We start from the raw sequence: 24,914 nt of genomic DNA on the forward strand, positions 1-24,914 counted from the left end.
TTCACTTACTGAAATCTTTAGATCACTTATGGTGTACCTTGAACAGTGTCAAATATACAAACAACAACAGTAAAAACCAACCAAACAACCAAACAAAAAAACCCAAAGAGAATTGTTTTTCTGCCCTTTCTGTCTAATTCAGATTGGACTAGTTGGGGAATTTATAGAGGTAATTGTTCAGTAGCCATTTTTTTGTAGTCACTTATTTTTTAAAGAAGATAACAAATCTTCACCTTTTTCACTTTTGTATTTTTATATCTTATGTGATAAACAGCATATTACCTTCTCTTAGCTGTCACAAATACAATTGTATTATGGTAAAGACTTTTTTATTGTTATCACTAGAACATTTCTCTAAATTTGTTCTTTCAAAGTAGAGTGTCAACTTATCGACTTCCATAAAAAAATGACAATCCATAGGTATTACAGAAATATTAAAAGTATGGTTTCTGTGTGAAGAACATCAGTGGATATGATCAGCAGATAGAAATTCCAAGTAGGAATATATATATATGTGTGTGTGTGTGTGTGTGTGTGTGTGTGTGTGTGTATAGAAAATTTTGTATTTTGTAAGCTCCACAATGTTTCTTTATTCTTCTAGCCCTTTACTTACAAAAATGTACTTACATATCCAAAGTATTTTGTTTCTTTATGATTACTGTTTTAATTAACTTTTTGACTAAAGAATAAAATCGCATTTATTCTTTAGGGGATAACCTACACATGAATTGATAGCATTCTATTATTTTTCCACAGATGAGTTTGCATATAGTTTGTCTAGATTTATAAGCCCTTTCAGATTTTTTATAACCATCATAGCCTCATTTATTATATTAGAACATAGAAATTTGCTAGTACTTGCTCCGTATGTCCTTTTCTGATAGTAATAACTGATATTCTGATTTACTCTTCTTTATAGCATGATTGCTTCTATAATTAAATAGTGTGTTAATTAATTTTGGTGAAATTTTTTTATGATTTTTATATAACTCAGGATTACAATTTGAGCTTTCTCCATATGGTTGTGGGTAGCTGGTTTCATTTTTACTGCTGCTTAGTATCGTGCAGTTATTGTTTCATACTTGATGTATAGTTGGGGTGTTTCTGGTTAGTTACTATTATTAGTATTATTACAAATAATACTAATATGAGCATTCTTGCATATGTTAGCCAGTGCAGATATGCAAGAGTTTTCCTGGGGCACATAACTTGGAGTGGAATTTCTAGTCTGTCATAGAGTGTTACATGTTACCTTAGTAGGTCATATCAAACTGTTTCCAAAGTGGTTGTACAATTTTGCAGTCTTCCTAGCAGCAGATCAGTGCTTCTATTGTTTTATATTTTTTGGTAACTCTTTCAAAACCTGTTGCATATTTGGGGGCATGATAAATATCTCATAATAGTTTTAATTTACTAATATTTGGTATATATGGAATGGCAAAATATATACTCTTGTGTCTGAATTGTTTCACTTTATATGTTTTCAACTTCATTCACATTCTACATGGATGATATAATGTTTCTTAATTGCTGAATAATATTTCCTTGTATAGATATACCACATTTTGGTTGCTTATCCATTTAGCCAATAGTTGTCATTGGATTATTTTCAGGTTTTTGTTGTTGTTTCATTCTCTTTTTAAAATTTCTTTTCTTTTTTTCTTGGTACTGGGAATTGAACCCAGGGGCACTTAAGCACTGAGCTACATATATAGCCTCTGCTTTATTTTTTATTTTTTATTTTTATATTTTTATTTAGAGACATGGTATTACTGAGTTGCTTAGGGCCAGCCTTCCTAACTTGTTGAGGCTGACTTTGAACTCACAGTGCTCCTGCCTCAGCCTGTGAATATTTCTCCTATGATTATTGACATACAGATATTTTCATTTCTCATAGAAGTAAAATTGCTGGAATATGAGGTAAATTCATATTTTAACTTAAAAATTTTAAAAAATGTCTTCCAAAATGGATATACCTTATATTTATTCTTATCAGCAGTGAATGAGAGTTCCAGTCCCTTATATCTTTGCCAACATTTTGTACTATCTATATATTAATTATAGTTATTATGCTGAGTATGTGGTAATATCTTATTGTGTTTTTAATTTAAATTTTTTAAAGATTGTTAATGTTGAAAATTTTTCACATTCTTATCAGATCAGCCATTCATATCTTTTCCTTGGTAAAATATCTGTACAGATCTTTTGCCTACTTTATAAATGGATTGTTCAGTTTTTGTTGAAGTTTTGTTTTGTTTTTTAGGTAAAATTAGCACAAAATAAAATTGACTATTTTAAAGTGTATGTTTTGGTGGCATTTAGTACATTCACAATATTATGCAACTATCACTTCTAACTCAACATCTTCCTTATTTCCAAAAGAGACCCTGTGTGCAATAAGCAGTCACTTTTCATTCCCTTTACTAGCAGATCCTCACAACCAGTGACCTATTTTTGTCTCTACAGATTTACTTATTCTAGATATTTTAACTAAATGGAATCATACAGTGACTTTTTATATCTAGCTTCTTTCATTAGAATGTTTTTGAGGTTCATGTATGATTAACATGTATCAATACTTTATTTCTTTTTTATGGCCAAATAATACTCTGTTCTATGGATATACCACATTTTTAAATGCCTTCATCCATTGGTAGATATTTTTATTGTTCCACCTTTTGGCTATTCATCAGAATGCATAGGTAGGAGTGGATAGCTAGGAGTGAAACATAACATATTAATTCTAGAAAAGGGGAAACTGTTGGGCAGGAAAAACAGCAAACAAGTAGTAGTTTGTAGGAATTTGGGAGAGAGATGAAGAGATGAAGCAAAGGGTGATTTCACAAAAATAGTGCACTAAAATTATTGTTCATGATGTTATAATAATAAATACTTGACATTAAGCATTTGTTAACCCCCCTGCACCATACAACAAAGAGTAAACCCTTATTTAAATTATAGACCAGTTAGTAGTACTGGATTAATATTGATTCATCAATTTTAATGAATGTAACAAACCAATGAAAGATGTCAAAAATAGAGCAATGCTAGTTGTGGTAGAGGAGAGTTTACAGTTTTCCTGTAAGCCTAAAACTGCTCCTAACCTAACAGAACATTCAAAAGACTGTAAACATCAATTTACCTGCAAATGCCATGATTTTATTCACTTTTATTGCTGAGTAAAATTTTATTGTGTATAAATGCCACATTTTTTTAATCCATTAATTCACTGAAGGGCATCTAGGTTGGCTCCACAGTTTAGTTATTGTGAATTGTGCTGCTATCAACATTGATGTGGCTGTGTCCCTGTAGTATGATGTTTTTATGTCCTTTGGGTATAGTTTGAGGAGAGGGATATCTGGGTCAAATGGTGGTTCCATTCCCAGATTTCCAAGGAATCTCCATATTGCTTTCCATATTGGCCACACCAATTTGCTGTAGATAGGGAAGACAGGGGAGGGAGGGAGGCAACAGGGGATTAGAAAGGGTGGTGGAATGTGATGGACATCATTATCCAAAGGACATGTATGAAGAATACATGTATTAAGCATACAGTAGAGGAAACCTCCTCATGGCCAGAAGTGAGAGAGAGGAAGAGGAAGGCCAGCATCCCAATGTCCCCTTCAAAGGCATGCCCCTAATGACCTCACTTCCCGTAATAAGGCTTCATCTCATAAAGGTGCCACTTGCCTAGCACCAAGCCTTTAAGACTGGGCTTCTGGAGGATTTTTCAGTTCTAAACTATAGGAAACTATAATTTTGTTGTCTGTTTTAGATGTTCTTCTATGTCATCAGAAATAGGTATTTGAAGTATTGTAGACTAAAAGTATGTATAAAAAATACTACCAAGTTTTTCATTTTTATCTACCAAAATTTTAAAATTCAAGGAAATCATGCAGACATATTCTTATGATGGGAATACTAGTGTACTAGAGTAATCAAGTTTGTTAGAAGAGGTAGTCATGATCAAAATGAGGAAGAAAATTTAAATAAACAAAAATAAGTCCTTTTTCATGTGATTAAATATTCATGATAATTGCATAAGTAGGAGAAGGATAAATTCCAGAAATTTTCTTCCTAAACTTATTCATTTAAGCAAAAACATTTATTGAGCACTTACCCTGTTAAGCACTGCGCTAGATGCCAAGATGATTTGAGCAAGATGATTTACCTTCTTTTGTAGAGGTTATAAATCTCTGTGTAGTAAAATGAGAGAATTTGTGTTTTAGGCTTCTTTAGCTCAAGTCAACTAACTATATTTTCCATCTAATTTTTCAGCTTCTTTGGCTACTTCTATTGCAAGTTTCCTCCATTTTGTCACGTTCCTTCCATATTTAGTGTTCCTTAGAAGATATAATGAATTGAGCCTTAGTGAGAAGCTGGCCATCTGTCTCATTACAAATACTGCGTTAGGTCTGGGGACTGAAAAAATATGCAAGCTGGAAATGAAGGGTGAGTCTGTCCATTGTAAAACTGCCTTAGATGTTTTGATTCCCAGAAAGAAAGGGCAATGATTTGGGGTCAGTGGTGGAGTAACAGATAAGGGATGGTTTTATGTTTTGTAACTATTTTTTTGGATTATGGTATTTATCATAAAATTATATTTGTGCATTTTATGTATATATTGTGTATTGTGTATATATAATATACACACATGCATGCAAATATAAATAAAATAGTATAAATAATAAGCACAGTAATATAAGTGATATATTAGTTATTTATACTTTCATGAATACATATGTCTATGTTTTATCTTTATCACTGTTCTCCTTTTGGAGCTAATTTTTCCACCTGAAGGATAATGGCAATATCTGGAGATTTTTTTAGTTTTTGTTGTTATGACTGAGGAGTGCTACTGACATCAAGTGGGCAAGAGCCAGAGATGCTACTAAATATACTGCAAAGTTCTGAGAAGCACCCACAACATAGAATTATACAGCTCTAAATGTCAGTGCTGAGGTTAAGACACCATGGTTGATATCCACTTATTAACCTCTGTGAGTTCTTTGTTACATCTAATTCCAATCCAACCTAGAGGCTTCTTCCTAGCTTTTCCCCATTCCATATTTTATTTTCCTTTCTAGCTGTGAGAAACTTGACTCTTACCATTCTCAATCGATTTGCTTATTTGCTCAGTTTTGCAATACTTAGGAAGTAATTACACAACTACTAATCCATACTACTGTGAACAGCAAATACTTTGTACTTATTCTGAGTTTGTACTTGAAATATTGTGTTCAAACATAATGTTGGCTGTGTCTTCTTTGTACTTCCACTGTGGTTTTATTATTTATTTGAACTAGGGATAGGTACCTTTGTTTTTATTTATACTCCGTTTTAGTCCTCCCTCATCATTAACATAATGTAAATTTATGAATATGTAATTTTGCAGTTTTTAAAAAGTAGAAACATAATAGAATAATCAGTTTAGAGTCATTCCCTCCTCATGCTCTTACATCCCACACATGTGTATTAGTCTTACTTATTTGTAGTTTATCCTTTCTGTGTTTCACTCAAAAATATATCGGTTTTATATATATACTTATTTACTTACTTTCTTGTAAAAAATGGTACTGTACTGTATATTTCTTTGCAATTTGCTTTTTTCTAACAACATATTGTATAAATAATTCCATATGACTTTACATATATATTTTCTTCATTATTTTTACATATACATTGTGTGGATATGCTATATTCATTTAAACTATATATGGACATTTAGGAAATTGATAATATGATCACGTGTCCCTTAATGATGGGAATACAGTCAGAATACTGCATCAATAGTTGACTTCATCCTTGTGCAAATTTTATAGAACAAACTTAGACAAACCTAGATGACATTGGTCCATCACTCATCGTGGTCTCTGATACATTTGAGGCTTCTGCCAGTGTATCATGGCATATGATTTTACAGAAAATGTGTTTTTTGTAAGTAGGAGTACATTCTAAAATGATAAAAATATAGTATAATAAATATTTAAACTAGTAACATAGTCATTTATTAAATATCATGATCAAATATGTACTCTACATAATTGTATGTGTTGTACTTTTATATGACTGGCAGGGTAGCAGGTTTCTTTGCGCTGGCAACACCACAACACGTGAGTGGTGAATTGCATTATAGGTTAGGATAGCTCTGATGCTATTCGATGACAGTCATTTTCCAGCTACATCATCATCTTCTGGGAACAGCATTATCTGTGCAGTCTACTTGTGATCACAAAATTGACACATTGTGCTATGGCACCTGATGGTATTTTTCTGTTAGAACAAACGTGAAATGGGCTTATTCTTTGCATATGTATTTTTGTGTTTTTGTAGGTATATCATAAAGGGTAAATTTTTTAAGTTGTCCTGTAGTATTATTTGTGGGACTTTTTTTTTACTTAGAAATATTCAGGTTATTTATTCTCCTTGAACAAGTTTTAATAGCATGTGTCTTGTATAGAATATGTCCATTACAAATAAGTCAAAATTATTGACATCAAGATTTTCATCATATTCCTTTTTTGTCTTTTCCTCAGGTCTTTTGAAATATTATTAAAATTTATATTCAGTAAAATTGCTCTTTTTGGGGTGTAAAGTTCTGTGAATTTAAGCACCTTGTCTAGACAACTGTAACCATCACAGAAATTAGGACACAAAACTTCCCTCTATCCAAATGCATTTCTTGTGCTGACCTTTTGTTGTTGCACATTTCCTTAGCCTGTAATACCTGGCAACCACTGACCTGCTCTTCATCCTTGTAGTTTTACTTTTTCCAGATGTCACACAAATGGAATGGTACAGTGTATGAACTTTTGCACTGGCTTATTCCACTTAGCATAAGGTGTTTGCTCTTCACCCATGCTCTTGCCTGTATTAGTAGTTCATTTTGTTATACTGCTGAGTTGTCAATTGATTATGGATTTTAATTATATCAGTTTTTCCATTTCTGCAAAAAGGGCTATTGGGATTTTTGAGTCTGTAGACTGCATTGGGTAGTATTGCTGTCTTAACAGGTCTTTGAATCCAGGAATACAGGCCATATTGCCACCTATCTAGGTCTTTAATTTATTTCAGCAAAGTGTCATAGGAGTCAGGCTTGCATTTCTTGTTTAAATGTGTCTCTAACCATGCTATTTTGATGACATTGTAAACGGAGTTGTTCTCTCTCACTCTATTTTTAAAAAATATTTATTTTTTAGTTGTAATTGGACATAATACCTTTATTTATTTTTATGTGGTGCTGAGGATTGAACCCAGGGTCTTGCATGTGCTAGGTGAGCACTCTACCACTGAGCCACAACCCCAGCCGCTTCCATACTGTTTTTTATGTTGTCTTTACTAATTTAAATTTACACCAACAGTGTGTAAGACTTTCTGTTCCCCCACATCTTTGCCAGCATTTATTATTATTTGTGTTCTTGATGACAGCCATTATGACTGAAGTGAGATGGAATCTCATTGTATTTTTCATTTGCATTTCTCTGATGGCTAAGATGTTGAACTTTTTAGATATGCTTTTTGTTTATTTGTACTTCTTCTTTTGAGAAGTATCTATTCAGTTCATTTGCCCATTCATTGAATAGGTTATTTTGGTTTTTGGCTCCCATGTGAAACCAAATGTGACTGTTCCCATCTCTGGCCTCAGAGGAGGTTCCCTGATCTTTTGATTTCAAAGAGTGGGTCCTCCTCTCCACCTTGAGTCAGGAATTGTGTCAGAGTCTCTCCCCTGAGTCAAAATGGTCTCATGAGGCCATCACCTGCCCAGGCAATACAGGGGCAGAGATATAAATATGCTTGGATTTGGGGCTCCCAGAGTAGTACAATAGGACTGTTCTCAAGATAGCTCCTGACTCTAGCCATTCAGAGTTCAATAGGAGATGCAGTGAACTCCTTCTCTAAAAATAGCTTGCTGTTCATTCATACTCCAGGTCTTTGATTTATTTAGGCTGCATGTCTGCAAATTGCAGGCTTCTGCACTAAACTGGGACTCTCTCTCTTTCACCTTCACCTTATCAAAGGGAAGAATGTCCTTTTTTTAGCTGTGGTGCCAATTGTTCTCCATAGTTCTTCATATTCAGATATAATCCTATAATGCAATATAGTTCTGGGATAAGCCAAAAAATTAGTTGCTAAGTTTAGTAAACTCACTACAACCTTAAGTGAGAGGTGAAAGAGAGGAGGAAAATATTGGGCAGAAAGTAGAGGGAAAGAGAGACAGAAAGGAAGAAATAAAAGAGACCAAGAGGAAGATAAATACAAGAATAATTTACACCAAGGTAGAAGGGAGAAATAGATGAATGGTGTGTATTTGAGACAGTAGCAAATAATGCAAGAGAATGAGTAGGGGGTAAGAGAAGCAAGTATAAACTAGGGCTAGGATAACAAAGATAGGAGGATTGATTCCAATTAATGCTTTAAACCGTTAGATGAAATACATTCAAATGGAGTCAAAGCACAATGTTGGCTGTTGGATTAACAATTGCAGTTCAAGTTGAACCGTCATTTTTATGATCAAAGTTGACATTAGAGTTGTTTGTTGTAAAGCCTATCAAGGTGAAGAAATTCTTGTTGACTCTTGGTTTTTATTTTATGGCAGTTTGGACATTTATATATCTTCCTGGTTATTTCACTTAAGATTAGCCTCAGGGAGAACAGAGAGAGAGAGGGCTGCCTTGCAACCCGTGGCTCTGCTCATTGCTTTGAGTCTTACCTTTTTTTTAATTATTATTTTTGTTTATCACTATTAACTTTTAGTTGGTTTTGGTGTAGAGAAAGCCTCTTACATCATTGTTTACTTTAATTTCACTCGGGCAATCTAAATATAAAGATATCAGTAAATAGCAGAGAGTCAGTACCTGTCTCCAGAGAATATTAGTGCATTTTTCCTTATTATTTCATTATGAAGCAGCTGGGTAACTTTTTCTAGTCTCTGTTGGACATCTGAAGTAACTATCTCCTGTTATATTTCAGGGTTTGGTGCTAATTGGGATAACTTCTACTTAAAAGAAAGCCCAGATGATGACTTGACTTTGGCCCACATTATGGGAATGTTTTTAGTTACTGCTTTCCTTTATGCCCTTGTGACCTGGTATGTAGATGCTGTTTTTCCAGGGAAGTATGGTGTGCCCAAGCCATGGAACTTTTTCTTGGAGGTGAGTTCTAATGTTTCTTTTATTTAGAGAAACCCCAGCCCTTATTACGTACCTCATTTATAGATGAGTGAACACCATTACATTTGACATCCTCCCCTTGGTGCTTTACCTTGTTGTACTGATACTTTTTTTTCCTTCTTGACTAAAGCCATTATGAGTTAACTTTGTAACATGTACAATATAATAAAGGAATTTTTTTTTCAAAAGAAGTCCCATTTTAATGAATACATGATGGTTTTCTCATAGACCCTAGGGATGAATTATGCCATATATCTTCTATTTTTTTCTTTTTTACTTGACATAATAATTGTGCATATCTATAGGAAACAGTGTAATAATTCAGTGCACATATATAATATATAATGATGAAACCATAGTAAATAGTATTTTCATCTCTTTAAACATTATTATTTCTTTGTTTTGAGAACCTTTGAACTCCTCTATTGTAAACTAGATTCATTCTACTATGCTGTAGAACACTAGAACTTATTTATCCTGTCTACCAGTATTGGGGACCTATTATCTGGCCTCCTCCTCCTTCTCCACATTTTTTTCTAGCCTCTAGTGACCATTTTGCTAATCTCTACTTCTATGGAATCAACTTATTTTTAGCTTCTACATATTAGTGAAAATACAGGTCATGTGTCTTTTTGCGCCTGGCTTATTTTACTTAATATAATATCTTCCACTTCCACCCTTGTTGTCAGAAATGACAAGATTTCATCCTTGTTACCACTGAATAACATTACATTATGAATGAACCACATTTTCTTTATCTATTCATCCATCAATGGAAAAGCTTGGTTGCTTCCATATCTTGGCTAATATGAATGGTGCTGGGATTGCTTAATCATATATAGTTCTGATTGTACTGTTGTTGAGGAACTTTATGCTTTACATATGGCTACACTAATTTATATTCCCAAAAATTATGTATGGGAATTTATTTTTCTATACATATGCACCAGCATTTTGTTATTTTTGAACTTATTGTAATATCCACATAAGTGGGTAAGATGATGTCTGTTTTTGTTTGCATTTTCCTAATGATTAGTAATATTGAACATTTTTTTGGCCATCTGAAAGGACTAAGACTTAATAGGTTATTTTAAATTCTTCATCAAGTATGTAATTAAGTGAAACAGAGTATTTTCCTGTTAGTACCTTAGTGGTGAAGAAAAAAATGACTGTTTAGTATAGTTTTGTGCTTGCATTTTGATTTGCATTAAAGCACCAGCAGTTTTACCTACCATTGCTTTTATTCCTTTGGTGAAAATGTCAACACAGAAGAAAAGACAAATAATGTATTTTAAGAAATATTTTATGAAAATAATTTTGACATCATAGATTTATTGAAAGGCTCATCTGTAGATCTCACATCCAAATAGACCTGATTCAGAGTGACATAGTACATTTTACTGTGCCATTTTGTGGTGATTTCTTTTTGTCTCTCTTCATATATGACAGCATTTTAAATAGCATGTTTGTTCTGTGGTTACGTTTTAGGAACTAGTATTATAAACAATTTACTTCCAAATTTATAATGATGAAACCATTTTTTTTTGAGAGAGAGTGAGAGAGGAGAGAGAGAGAGAGAGAGAGAGAGAGAGAGAGAGAGAGAATTTTTAATATTTTATTTTTTTTTTAGTTCTCGGCGGACACAACATCTTTGTTGGTATGTGGTGCTGAGGATCGAACCCGGGCTGCACGCATGCCAGGCGAGCGCGCTACCGCTTGAGCCACATCCCCAGCCCATGAAACCATTTATAATGATGAAATTTCTAAATTTAGTTTCATGATATCTGCTGTCACCCATCTCAGTACCAGAGTGATGTGAGCTAAAGAGTTTTCAAGTCATAAGCCACTTCATTTTTCAGTGACATTATGATGTTTTTGTTCTTTTAGAAATCCTACTGGTGTGGGGAACCACCATTAGAGAGTGAAGAAATTAGCGAAATTTCTGATATATTGCCAAGTGATTATATTGAACCTGAACCTGTTGGTTTAGCAACTGGAATCAGGATTCAACACTTGCGGAAGGTATTGTTTTACAGGTCTCTGTTTCTTGATAGACTTAAAAGTTAATGTTCTACGGCTGGGGCTGTAGCACAGTGCTAGCATGTGTGAGATACTGGGTTCTATCCTTAGCATCACATACAAAATAAGTTGCCATAGTTATTTTATACAAAATGCATGACAAAAAAGAAAAAAAAATGACTAGGTATCTGAAGTTGTACAAAATTGTGACCAGTAACCAAGAGTTAACAACATATAAAAGATTTTAACCTAGAATATGATATAAATATTGGTGCTTGCAAACAAAGTTATAATAATGATTAATATGTTAAAATGCTTTAACGGGCACAAAAATATGAAAATATAAAGAATATCAGAGAAATAGAATAATTAGTAAGTATATAAATATGTATATAAATAATGGAAAACCATGATTAACTTAAATGACCTAATTGATGCATAACATTAAAAATGCAGAAAGCACATTATTCACCAAGTACATATGGAATATTTTTTAAAAGATCATACATAGGTTATCCATAAAGTACTTCTCAGCATAAATTAAACTCAAACAGTCTCATTTGCTCAGGAGGCTGAAGCAGGAGGATTTCGAGTTCAAAGCCAGCCTCAGCAAAAGTGAGGTGCTATGCAACTCAGTGAGATCCTATATCTAAATAAAATGCAAAATAGGGCTGGGGATGTGGATTAGTGGTTAAATGCCCCTGAATTAAATCCCCAGTAACAGAAAAAATTAAAAAAAATTTTAAAAAAGGTTCACCCACAGCTAAAAAATATATATTAAAAAAAGAGTAAAAGAAAAAATAATTAGAAAATCTCAAATGTTTATTAAAGAAAAGAGGATATTAGAAATTAGAACATTTTTTTTTTGAAATGAATAATATGAAACAAAATGTGTGCAACTAAATCCAAATAAAGAAAGAAGGCAATTTAAGGGAAAACTAGACACCACAGATAAAGAAGATATAAAATAAAGAAAAATTAACATAAGTCATTTATCTGGAAAGATCAATAAAATGGATACCTCCTAAAAAAGACATTCAAGAAAAAATGAAAATACAAAATTATCAATATCAAGTTTGAAAAACGTAAGATGCAGTGGATTTTACAGATATTAAAAAGTAATAAAGTGTTAGAAACATTCATGTAAATACATTTGATAATTATGTGAAAGGTAATAATAAATTTAAAAGCATAACTTATCAAAATTGGCAGAAGGAAGCATAGAAAAAAGAAAAATCTATCTTATAACAACTGAATTGCTTTAGAACAGTTACCCTCATTGATGAATCTTCCATATAGTTAAACAATTAGTTAAGAAACCCTTATAAGATCATTAAAAGAAGATAAAATTCAGTAACCAAATTGTCTCATGAGGGCTGGGGATGTGGCTCAAGCGGTAGCGCGCTCTCCTGGCATTCGTGCGGCCCGGGTTCGATCCAGCACCACATACCAACAAAGATGTTGTGTCCACCAAGAACTAAAAAATAAATATTAAAAATTCTCTCTCTCTCTCTCTCTCTCTCTCTCTCTCTCTCCTCTCTCACTCTCTCTTTAAAAAAAATTGTCTCATGAGCATAGATATAAAAATTCTAGACAATATATTAGCAAATGTACTTCATCAATATGTAAAATGGATATTACATGATGACAGGGGAGTAACTATCTGGACTACAAGGTCTGCTTAAAATTTGAATTTCAATTAGTTAATTCACCACTAGAAAAAAGGGTAGACATATTATTAGATATCAAAAAATACATTTAATATAATTAAACATACATGCCTATTTTAAAAATAAAGCAGTTAACAATGAAGATTAGAAATCTTCATAGATGTAACATGAAATCTATTATCTTAACAATTTTAGAGTATATAGTTCAGTGACATTTAGTACAATCACAGTGTTTTGCAACCATGACAATTTGAATATGGTTATTTTAATCATCTCTAATGGACAGACCAACCCATTAAGCAAGCATTCGCCATTTTCCCCTTCCCTCTGACCTTGGAAAACACTAATCTGCCTTCTTCTATGAATTTTCCTAATATGGATACTTTATGTAAATGGAAAAATAAAATGAGGTCTTTGGTGTCTCACTCTTTTTTCACTTATATTTTCATGGTTGGTTTATGTTATAGCACTGATCAGACTTCATTCATTTTTTGTGGCTGAGTAACATTTCATTGTAAGTTTTTACCACATTATTTTTTCCATTCATCAGTTGATGGATACTTAGATTGTTTACACCTTTTGACTATTGTGAATAGTGCTGCTTTGAACATCGTTGTACATGTTTTTGTTTGAATTTATGTTTTCAATTCTTTTGATTTGTTCCTGAGAGTGAAATTTCTGGGTCATATATTGATTCCGTTTTTAACTTTAGTGAAGAACCACCAAATTATTTTGCTTGACTGCAAAAATGGATATACCGTTGTACACTTCACGAGAATTTCAGTGTTGCTACCTCTTGCCAAAACTTCTTATTGCTGCATTATAATTATACATAACAGTGGGATTTGTTAAACTCATGCACACAATGTAACAGTATAATTTCGTCAATTTCATTCCTCTGCACCTCCCTTTCCTTTTACCTCCTCTCTCCATGGTCCCCTTTCTCTACTTGAGGGATCTCCCTTTTGTTTTCACAAGATGCTGTCACCTTTTTTAAATTTATTTCCTTTATAGTTCCTTTTTTAAAAAAATTATAAACCATCATGGTGGGTGGGAAATACTATTTAATTTTGGTTTTGATTCATACTTCCTTAAAAACTATTAATAATAATCATATTTCCATATTCCTTGGTCATTTTGTATGTCTTCTTTGTATTAACATCTATTCAAGTACTTTGCCAATTTTTAATTGGGCACCTTTGTGTTGTTGATTTGTAATTGTTCTTTATGTGTTGTGAATGCTACACCATCATCAGATTTATAATTTGCAAATATGTCCTCCTGATCCTTAGGTTATCTTTTCTCTCTTAATGGAACCTTAGAAACATTTTTCTTTTCCGCCTGTTTGTTAGGCTCTGATAAACTTGTTTTCTTCAATGACAGGCATTTTGTTTTATAGAGAACAGAACACTTTTTAGCTGCTTGCTGGAAACAGGAAATTATTTTTTCCCCTAATCTTCACCATGAGAAACCACTGGGGTTTTTGGCAGTTAAACTAAAGAAAATGTGCAGATCTCCTTAGACAGAGCCCACAGGAATATTTAATTCTTCAAATTAGTTTACACAAAGTGTCCAGCAATTTGTCAGTTACCATTTACATGTTCCTAGAAATTGTTGGTCCTAGTGACCTTTATTCCCAGGAAACTGTAATTCTTTGTATTTATCTTCCTCTTCAGTTTTGATGCATAGTTTGCATTGTGACCTTAATTTTTCTCATGGATCTAAGAAGTGATAATTTTTTAAAGCCTTTTTCCCCTAACAATGAGAATGAGTGTGACCACTTCCAATGTCTTTTTTAAAATTTATTTATTTTTTAGTTGTAGTTGGATGCAATACCTTTGTTTTATTTTTTTATATGTGGTGCTGAGGATTGAACCCAGGGCCTTGCATGTGCTAGGTGAGCACTCTACTACTGTGCTATATGTTGGAGCAGACTGTTAACATCAGTTAAGCATGCTAAATTTTGGCTTTTAGCTTTAAAAGTATAGGACTTGAGAGAAACTTACTTTCTTACATGAAGTAACATCTTTGGCTAGTGTTTAGTAAATGTCTAATCATATATCTTTAGGTATATATCTATGTATGTGTGTGCATCCCTATTTTTCTGTTTTTGCTAAAGCAGGTACCACGTCTGTCTGGCTCATAAATGTATTCATAGTGCTTTACATAATTTATGCCACGTAACAAGCACTTGACAATTACTTATTGAATAAATGAATGAATTGATCAGGAGTGATTAGTGACTGATGAGTTTTAATAGGTGAAGTATAGAGTGATGTCTAAGGAAAGTCAATCCCCAGTTGCTGGTGTGTACATCTAGGGTATATAATGGTGCCCCTCCTGGAGATAAAGAACATAGCAGGAAGAATACATTTCCAGGTATGGTTATGAGTAGAGTTTGGACTGTTCATAGAACAATGAAGCATGATAGGTTTCCAGCAGACAAACCTACAACATCGAAAGACATTGCGCAGAGCAGACAGTGACTTCATCAACTTCAAGATGGTAACTGGAACAAAGGGTGACTGAATGAGATTGTTTTGGAGGAATATGCAAACCTACTTGAAGGACTATTCATGTATTGCTTCTAAGTATTATTTATTTCTTTCACTATTTAATCTATTTTTAAAGTTTTCTATGATCCTTACATTAATGATCTGACTAAAACTCTCTAGTCCTTTATAAGTAATAGTAATAAATATAAAGCTAGTATTTGCTTTTTTATAGGAATTCACATTTGGGGATGCTACTGTAGTAGCAGTGAAAAACTTGTCTTTGAATTTCTATGAGGGACAGATCTCTGTTCTTCTAGGACCTAATGGGGCAGGAAAGACCACCACCTTATCCATCCTTACAGGTATGTATTCAGGGTCACCAGTGGTAAAGATACAGTGGACCAAGCTCTGAGGCTTTATGTAATTCTTGATAGTGACATCAAGTGAGACTGAGTTTCTCTTTGTGAGTCAACTCGAATGTTCATAATTTTAAGGCAAGAAACAATGAAAAATAACAATTCTTATCTTCAAATTCCTCCTGAACCTCAGTTATAATTCTGTTTTTTTAAGAATTGCTTTATAATCGATGTCACATAATTGTTAGGTGAATCGTTGCCAGAGTCGTAATCAGCATAGTATCATTTCCACTGACTAAATGTTTCTACATGTATTATCACATTCCATTTTTATATATGTTTGGAAGTTGTCCTTAAAGATAATGGTCCCCAAATGTATGTTCATATCCTAATTTTTGGAACCTGTGCCTGCCACCTTATAAGGCAAAGATTTTGCAGGTATGATTAAGAATTGTTAGATGATCTTACATTATCTTGGTGTGCCTCAAGTGCAAACACTAGTGTTCTTGAAAGTGAGAAGCAGAGCAACATAACAGGCTGAAAAGCAGAAGAAACACAGAGGAGAGAAGGCTGTGTAGCAACGGAAGCAGACGGTGATGCTCCCACAGGCCAAGGAATGCCAGTGGCCACCAAACCCTGCAAGAGGCTAGGAATGGATTTTCCTCTACATCCTCTATTGGAAACATGGTCTTTCTGGCACCTTTATTTTGACTCAGTGGCATGGATTTTAAGCTTCTGGCTTCCAGAACTATGATAGAATAAATGTATGTTATTTTAAGGCACCAAGTTTGTGGTAATTTGTTACAGCAGCCACTGGAAACCAATACACTTGTAATCTAAAAATGCCTTATGCATTCTTCTGTGTACATGTATTTATTGATAGCCTTCTCTTCATTGGAATTGGCTGAAGGTTAAAGGGACAAGTTAAGGGGACAATGAGAACAAGTATGGACCAGAATGTCCAGATTCATATTATCTTGAAGGACACTGGCTTTCTCTCATGTGTGCTGGGAATTAGGGCAGGTGAGTGTTATCTGCCGAAAGCTGCATTCTTGCACACACACTGAGACAGTTGCTCCTTGGGATGCTGGTCAAAGAAGGAACAAAGCAAACTAAAAAAATTATGATGCATTACTTCTGTAGTCTAATTTATAAAAACCCTCTCCCTGTGGCGGCTGGTGCAAATCAGAGAACCATGGGAGGGAAGCGCTCACCCTGGCAGCTGCCCCTGGAAAAAACATCAGGAAGGAAAGGAGGTACTACTTTCCAGTGAGTCAGTAGAGACACTGTGGAGCAAAGGTGCATCTGTCCAGTCTGTCACCATTGAACTTTATGGTAAAGAATCTGTCTAGCTCGTTATCACTGAACCATTCCTATAAACATTTTCAGTAAACTTTATATCTCATATTCCATCTCTGGGTATCTTCTTTGGTCTCTCAGACAGACAGAGGCTGCCTGCCCTCTACTTTAGCACAACTGGGCTGTGAAAGTTGCAAATAGTATGGCAATCCTGAAAATCAGATCTCCCTTTACCCTGGGGATTACCAATGGATTTTGTTGTTTGTTTATTTGGTGACTTTTCTAAATTCTTTGATGTCTTCATTTTTTGTTGTGCATGATAAATATAGTCTGTTTTCTATTATCTTAGCAGTGAAATGGTGGGTTTTTGTTTTGTTGTTTGTTGTTGTTTTGTAGTAATAGGGATTGAACCCAGGGCCTTGTATAAGCTGGGCAAGCACCCTACCACAGCCATGTCCCCAGCCTGGTAAGCTAGCGTAAGATCACCTGAAAAGTCTGCAGAGAAAGAGGGCAGGGGCAGGGATGGCGGGGTTAGTCTCACAGTCTTTGCATATTGCCCCTCTTTGTAGCACATCTTCATTGCCTTGAAAAGCCATTTGTCTTCTACCCTAGCTTTCCTTTCCAACTTGAGTAGAGTCTGAATATCAGTCAGCAATAAGAGTTAAGGCCTTCTTATCAGACCTTTTCTTATCATGTGTCCAGCCGTGTGTACATATACAGATGTCTGAATTTCTCAGTTTACATAGGACTCCTAATTCTCCCTTGTATCTTTTCCCCAGCCTTATTTTCCCAGACTTTTAAGTCTGTTTGCTTCTCCAAACTTCTATCTCTTCCCCTAACTTTAGTTATTTGGGGACATGCCACCCAGGAAGTTGCCTCAGCCCAGGGATATTTCAAGTTGGGCAAAATAAGCTTTCCCATAGTTCTTTGAGAATAATGATCATATTATTTCCTTTGGCACTTATAAACAAATTTATTTTGTTTATGGCCTGCTGTCTTTATTGCTACTTCTGATCTTGGAGTTGGGAGATGGCAATTTAGAAAATGAAAATGACATATGCACTTTCCTACCTCAATCCAGCAGAATTTTTCTTCATTAAGATTTTCCTGGGCCAGGCACAGTCGCGCATACCTGTAATCACAGTGGCTCAGGAGGCTGAGATAGGAGGATCTCGAGTTCAAAGCCAGTCTCAGCAACTGTGAGGCACTAAGCAACTCAGTGTTATCCTGTCTCTAAATAAAAATACAGAAAAGGACTGGGGATGTGCCTCAGTGGTTAAGGGCCTCTGAAGTCAATTGCTGGTACCAATAAAAATAAATAAATAAAAGATTTTTGGGGTTTCTATATTTTTTATTAGATCCCAGAGTTCTGCAAAAGTTGATTCTGTCAGGTTTTATCAATATATAGCTCTTTTTTTGTGTGTGAAGGGTTAGAGTCCTGGATTTCCTTACTCTACTATTTACAGTGATATTACAGTTCTGTTAATTTTTATAAACACCCTACAGTGATTTATACAAAGCAGATAGCAAGTACATGTTTGCTGAATTTGAGTTTTGTAAATCCTCAACACACATTTGTATTACTTTATTCTGAATTTGACTTTAAATAATGGTATTTAATATAAAGAACCACATTGCTTTGCTTCACCAAGATTTGTAACCATATCACCCATCTCAAAAGAAAATAACTTTATTTTATATATTGAACCTTTTAACTGAACTTATTATATAATGTCTATAATAATATTACATATTCATCTTCAACAGAACAAACTTTCAAAACCTTTTTATTCCATTAAATTGATGAACAAAATAAGCCAATATTAAAGCTGCTTTTTTTATTTGAATTATCTGATAACACTAATAGGTAAAGCTATTAGTTCTTTAAAAAATTTCTTCTTTTTATAGTAGCTGAACATTTATAGCTATCTCTTCATAAGAAATCATGGAATAAAAATTAATTTTGATTCATCTTTTGTTCTAAATAAAAAACGAGTCTTCATGAAGAAATATGTAGGGGCTAGGGTTGTGGCTCAGTGGTAAAGCACTTGCCTAGCATGGGTGAGACCCTGGGTTTGATCCTCAGCACCACATAAAAATAAATAAATTAATTAAAGATATTGTGTAGACACATCTTTTATAGCTATAAATATTAGGGTTAGTATTATTAAAATAGATTCTATGTATAAAAGCAGATTAATTTTCGCCTAGCTTTCATGTGGTCCTTGGTATGATTTGGGACCCCACTGTGGATAAAGTATTTGATAAAATTTATGTAAATTATACTTTCATCTCAACTTTCTTGAGAAATGGGCAGAAAGCATTTCCTTTTTCATTTTATATATATATATATATATATATATATATATATATATATATATACCATTTTTTCTTTTTCTTAAGTTTGTCTTCAGAAAGATTTATTTTAAAATAAGAATCACATCAAACATGCAGGAAAATTTGACATAATAGCCCTGAGATGACTACTCTTAGAAAGGCCTGTTTGTAAGAATGACCCTTGGCTAGCACCTGGGAACTCAGATTAGGGGAGGGTTTATACAATTACCTAATAAGAGTTGTTCACAGGGCTCAACATGTTTGCATGAACAATGTGATTTATGCTAAATACCTGCTTTCCTTCTAGGGGTCTAGAAATTGTATATGTGCTAGACAGAAGCTGTCTGCCTATATGATCAATCCCCAATAAAATACCTGGGTGCTGGGCCTCTAATTTTCTTCTCTGGTATACATAATTTGAGCACACACTAAAATGTGTGGTTAAAACTTATTGTTGGAAGAATATATCTTGTATGATTGTACTGGAAAAAGATTCAAAACTATGCACCAGGTTTCCTCCAGAGTTTGTCCCACATGCTTCCTGCTAAGCTATAATAAATTTAGCCATTGGTATGACTGCATGCTGAATTCTGTGAGTCCTTCTAGCAAATCATGGAAACAGGGTCATCTTGAGCAACTGTATGCCAACAAATTTGGTAACTTAGAAGAAAAAATGGACAAATTCTTGGACATATACACCTTACCAAGAGTGAATCATGAAAAAGTGGGAAAGCTGAACCAACCAATACCAAGTAATAAGATTGAACCAGAAATGAAGACTCTTATTTTTAAAAAAGCCCCAGATGAGATAGCTTCACTGATGAGCGCTACCAAACATTTAAAGAAGACTAATACCGTTTCTTCTTAAATTAATTTCCAAAACCTGAAGAGGAGAAAACTCCTCCAAACACAATCTATAAAGCTAGGATTATCCTGATAACAAAATCAGACAAGGACACAATAACAACAACAAAAGAAAACTATAAGCCAATATCCTTCATGGACATGGATGCAAAAATCCTCAATAAAATACCAGCAAAGTGAATCTAACAGCCCATTAAAAAAACTTACTCACTGAGATAAGTGGGACTCTTCTCAAGGAGACTAGGATGGTTCAGTATATGCAAATTAATAAGTATGAATCAACACAGAATGAAGGAAAAACTATATGATAATCTTAATACAGAAAAGGTATTAACTCTGAACAAATTAGGTATATAAGAATCATGTTTCAATATAATAGAGGCCATTAATTATAAGCCAACAGCTAATATCCCACTGAATAGGGAAAAGCTAAAAGCTTTGCTTTTTCTGTAAGATTTAGAACAAGAATGAACATGTTTATGAATTTATTGAATGTACTAGAACTGGAAGTCCTAATTAAAGTGTTCAAGTAAGAGAAATAAAAGGATATCCACACTGGAAAAGAGGAAGCCAGATTTTTCACATTTGTGGATAATTTATCTAATGTAGAAAACACTAAAGATTTTGCCACAAATCTACTAGAACTAACACATTCAGCAAAATTTCAGGGTGTAACATCAACATACAAAACTGAGTACCATTTCTGTACATGAAAAGTGAATTATTTGAAAGAAGAATTTTTTAAAATTCCATTTATAATAGTTATGAAAATACCTGGGGATTAATTTAACCTAAGAATCAAAAGATCTCTACAGTGAAAATTGTAAAATAGAAAAAAATTGAAGAGGACACATAAAAGTGGAAAGACATACTGTGTTCGTGTTTTGGGAGGATCAGTATCTTTAAAATGTCCATATTTGCAAAAGTGATGTAAATATTTAATAGTATACCTTTCAAAATAACATCAACATCCTTTGCAGATGTAGGAAAAACAACCCTAAAGTTTGTATGGAACCACATGCACACGTGTGCGCGCACACAAACATACACATACACACCAGGTAGCCAAAACCATCTTGAGGAAAAAAAAAGAATGAGAGATTTCATACTACCTTAGGTCAAAATACACTACAAAACTGTACCAAACAATATAGCATTGGCATAAAAACAGGCACACAGCCCAATGGAACAGAATAGATGTACAATCAGTTGGCATCTCAAGCCAACTGATTCAGAATGAAAACAGAACCCCTATCATCAGCTACAAAATCAACTCAAACCTGATTAAATATTTAAATGTTAGACCCAAATCATGAAAATAGTAGAAGAAAACATGGGGAAAATATTTTAGGAATGGGTAAAAAATTTAGACAAGACCCCAAAAGTACAGGAAACAAAAGCAAAATATAGAAATAGGATTACATCACACTAAAAAGCTTTTGCTCTGCAAAGGAAACAGTCATTAAAGTCAGGCATCCTAAAGAGAAAATATTTGTACAGTATTCGTCTGACAGGTGGTCAATATCCAGAATATATATGAAATGTCAAAAATTTTTTACTGCAAAAATTAAGCAATATGATTATAGAATAGGCAATAGTCATAAATAGACATTTCTCAGAAGACATACAAATGGTCAATAGGTATCAGAAAAATGGCAAATAAAAAAATCACAAGATATCACCTCACCCCCCCAATAAGAATGGCCTTATCAAAACACTAAAGATACAGATGGTAAGGGTATATAGAAAGGGGAACTGTTGGTAGGAAGGTAAAGTAATGCAGTCATTATAGAAAAAAGTATGGATATTCCTTTAAATATTAAAAATGAAACTACCATATGATTTAGAAATATCACTGGTTATGTATCCAAAGAAAATGAATTCAATCTGTCAGACATCTGTGCTCCCGTGTTTCTTGCAGCACTATTCACAACAGTGAAGAAATGGAAAACAACCTAAGTGTCCATCAATTGGTAAATGGATGAAGAAAATGTAGTATACATGCACTATGGTGCTTAGATCATAATGTGGTTTCTATTTGTTATCAAATGGCTGATAGCTGTACTAGAACATTGGAATGCAGCAAATTCTTCAGTTACAGTACTCAGATATTTCAGAGTATTTTATACTCATGGAGAGTATAAGATTAAACAAAGGGTAGTTTTTTATTTCCCCATCACCAGATTATAACCATTGATATTTACCAGACATCCTATGTAGGAGATATTGCTAATTCTTTTACATCTTCTGCAAGTACACTGTGAAGTTTAGGTGCTAACAAGTTCTCTTTGGGTACCCTTACTAAAACTAAGCTCCTGTCATGTCTTTGCTTCATTCTAGGTTTCTATCTTCCTACTAGTGGAAAGGTCTACATTAATGGATATGACATCTCAAAGGAGATGGTTGAAGTCAGGAAACATCTGGGCTTGTGCCCTCAGGATGATATACTGTTTCCAAAGTTGACAGTATCAGAACACCTTTATTTTTACTGTGTGGTGAGCAAGAGATATGTATATTCTTTTCTCTCACTTTTTCCACATGTTTCTGACAGTGTGACCAAGGACCAATAGCATTATCTTTATGGGAAGTTCATGCTTTCAGGCATCATTCTTTTATCAGAAAGGGAGACAAAGAGAAGGAAAAAATGTATGTGGATAACTGTTAGAAAATTCTGTAAAACTACCTTAGAAGCACCATGTAGATTCTTGGCTTCTCTTTCTAGATAAAAGGAGTACCTTCTCAGAAGCGTACTGAAGAAATTAACAAAATGCTGACTGCTTGTGACTTGATACACAAGCGTAATGAATATTCAGAGAAACTGAGTGGAGGAATGAAGCGCAAGCTCTCTATCATGATAGCATTTGTAGGGGGCTCCAAGGTAAGTAACAGTCAAAATGTGACCCCGAAGAACTGATATGAATCCAAGTCTTTATTCATCTAGCTGATATAATGTGGTCATGGGTTTGACATTATTAATTTTGCAGCATTCTTCTTATTGTGGATTCCGTATCTTAGCTTAAATATGAGGCAAAGCATGAGTTAAATACGGCCTTGCAATTATTCTTTTGGTCTCTAGGTGGTGATCCTTGATGAGCCAACATCAGGCATGGATCCAGTTTCAAGGAGAGCCACCTGGAATCTCATTCAGCAGCATAAAGAGGATCGTACCATATTACTGACCACACATCACATGGATGAAGCTGATATCCTGGGTGACCGCATTGCCATCATGGTCTTGGGAACCCTGCAATGCTGTGGCTCTTCCGTTTTCCTGAAAAAATTATATGGTCGGTCTCCTTGTGATCAATTTTTGGATGCTGATGCCTTAATGATAGTTTTCTGACATCATTTTCATTGTGTTTTAATCTCTTTACACAGACCTAATTTTATTCATTAAGTCTAATCTATTTTACTTGTTTTTCATGACTCTTTGTAATGTCGATATAACCTATCTGTTCAGTGATTTTTCCCATTATTACCCAATAATGATATTCCAATTTTGAAAGTTCTCTTTATTGATTCCACAAGCATCATGTTTATTTCTTCCATATGATTTCCATTGAATTGGTAATTTGTCATAGGAATGAACTTATCCCTCCAAAAGATTTAATAGGTAGATTCCTAGCTTCTAGGGGGAAAAAGTCAGTGACCAGGTATCTGACTTTTATTTTTTCTTTTCTCAAATCAATATTAAATTCCTAGTGTAATGAGTTAAAATGCTCTCCAACTTATTTTCATGAAGTATTACTGAAATGTGGAAGCTGATCAATCATAATTTGTTGGAAAGAAAGTGAATGTATAGTGAAATAAAACATTCTTTACATCAGTGGACATATAGTTTGCTTAGTCAACAAGACTAATACATTGAAAATGAATAACATTATACCATATATTTTGAAATTACATGTTTCAAACAAGTAAGTGCTTCTAAATTGGAGATACAAATCAATGAGAATAGTCACTTCATTTCATTAATCTCTAATTCGGCATTTGAATATGTATTTTCTCTGAGTTACTTACTAGGTTTCACACTTTTTCCACATTATCTAATCTGATCTTCAGAACTCCTCCATTTTATTTTATTTTATTTTATTTTTACTTATTATCATTAGTTATACATGACAGCAGAATGCATTTAAATTCATTGTGTACATATGAAGCAAAAATTCAGTTCTCTGGTTGTACACAATGTAGAATCACATCATTTGTGCAGTCATACTTACATCCAGTGTAATGATGTCCATCTCATTCTACTATCTTTCCTATACCAATGCTCCCTTCCCTCCCATCACTTCCCTTTACCCAACCTCAAAGTTCCTCCATTCTTCCCATGCCCCCCCAGGCCTTCCCTAGGCATAGCTAAAATTTCAACACAATAGAAGCACAGTATGAATTGATGACCATAATTTCATTTTGCACTTCTTTGGACAAATGTACTTTTTCCTTAATGCTATCAAACACAGTATACACTTTGATTACATTTATCCTTCCAGTGAGAAAGGACATAATTGTGATGTTTACTTTTTGGCTCATTTGTATCTAGAATAATGCCTAATTCATAAAAGGTATGCAATGGGTATGTACTGAATGAATCAGTTACTATTGACTATTGTCCTCCCCATTCCCAATTGCAGTTATAGAAAGAAAGGAGATTATATCTCAGAGGACTTTGGGGAACATAAACTCCAAATCATCATCATCCCT

General features: G+C 33.9%; 1 protein-coding gene across 1 annotated transcript in view; it reads left to right on the forward strand.

Annotated features, from left to right (window-relative positions):
- Positions 1-24,914, forward strand: part of LOC308652312 (phospholipid-transporting ATPase ABCA3-like) — a gene marked incomplete at its 3' end in the record, with an annotated part of 144,605 nt that overhangs the window by 51,138 nt on the left and 68,553 nt on the right. Inside the window, exons 8-14 of the mRNA XM_081300059.1 lie at positions 4,279-4,452; positions 8,971-9,152; positions 11,058-11,192; positions 15,587-15,716; positions 22,551-22,705; positions 22,933-23,088; positions 23,287-23,497. Of these exons, the coding sequence (XP_081156185.1) occupies positions 4,279-4,452; positions 8,971-9,152; positions 11,058-11,192; positions 15,587-15,716; positions 22,551-22,705; positions 22,933-23,088; positions 23,287-23,497 (1,143 nt within the window). The remainder of the gene's footprint in view (positions 1-4,278; positions 4,453-8,970; positions 9,153-11,057; positions 11,193-15,586; positions 15,717-22,550; positions 22,706-22,932; positions 23,089-23,286; positions 23,498-24,914) is intronic.

This window comes from Spermophilus citellus, assembly GCF_964194105.1.
Source record: "Spermophilus citellus genome assembly, chromosome: 6".
Classification (NCBI taxonomy): domain Eukaryota; kingdom Metazoa; phylum Chordata; class Mammalia; order Rodentia; family Sciuridae; genus Spermophilus; species Spermophilus citellus.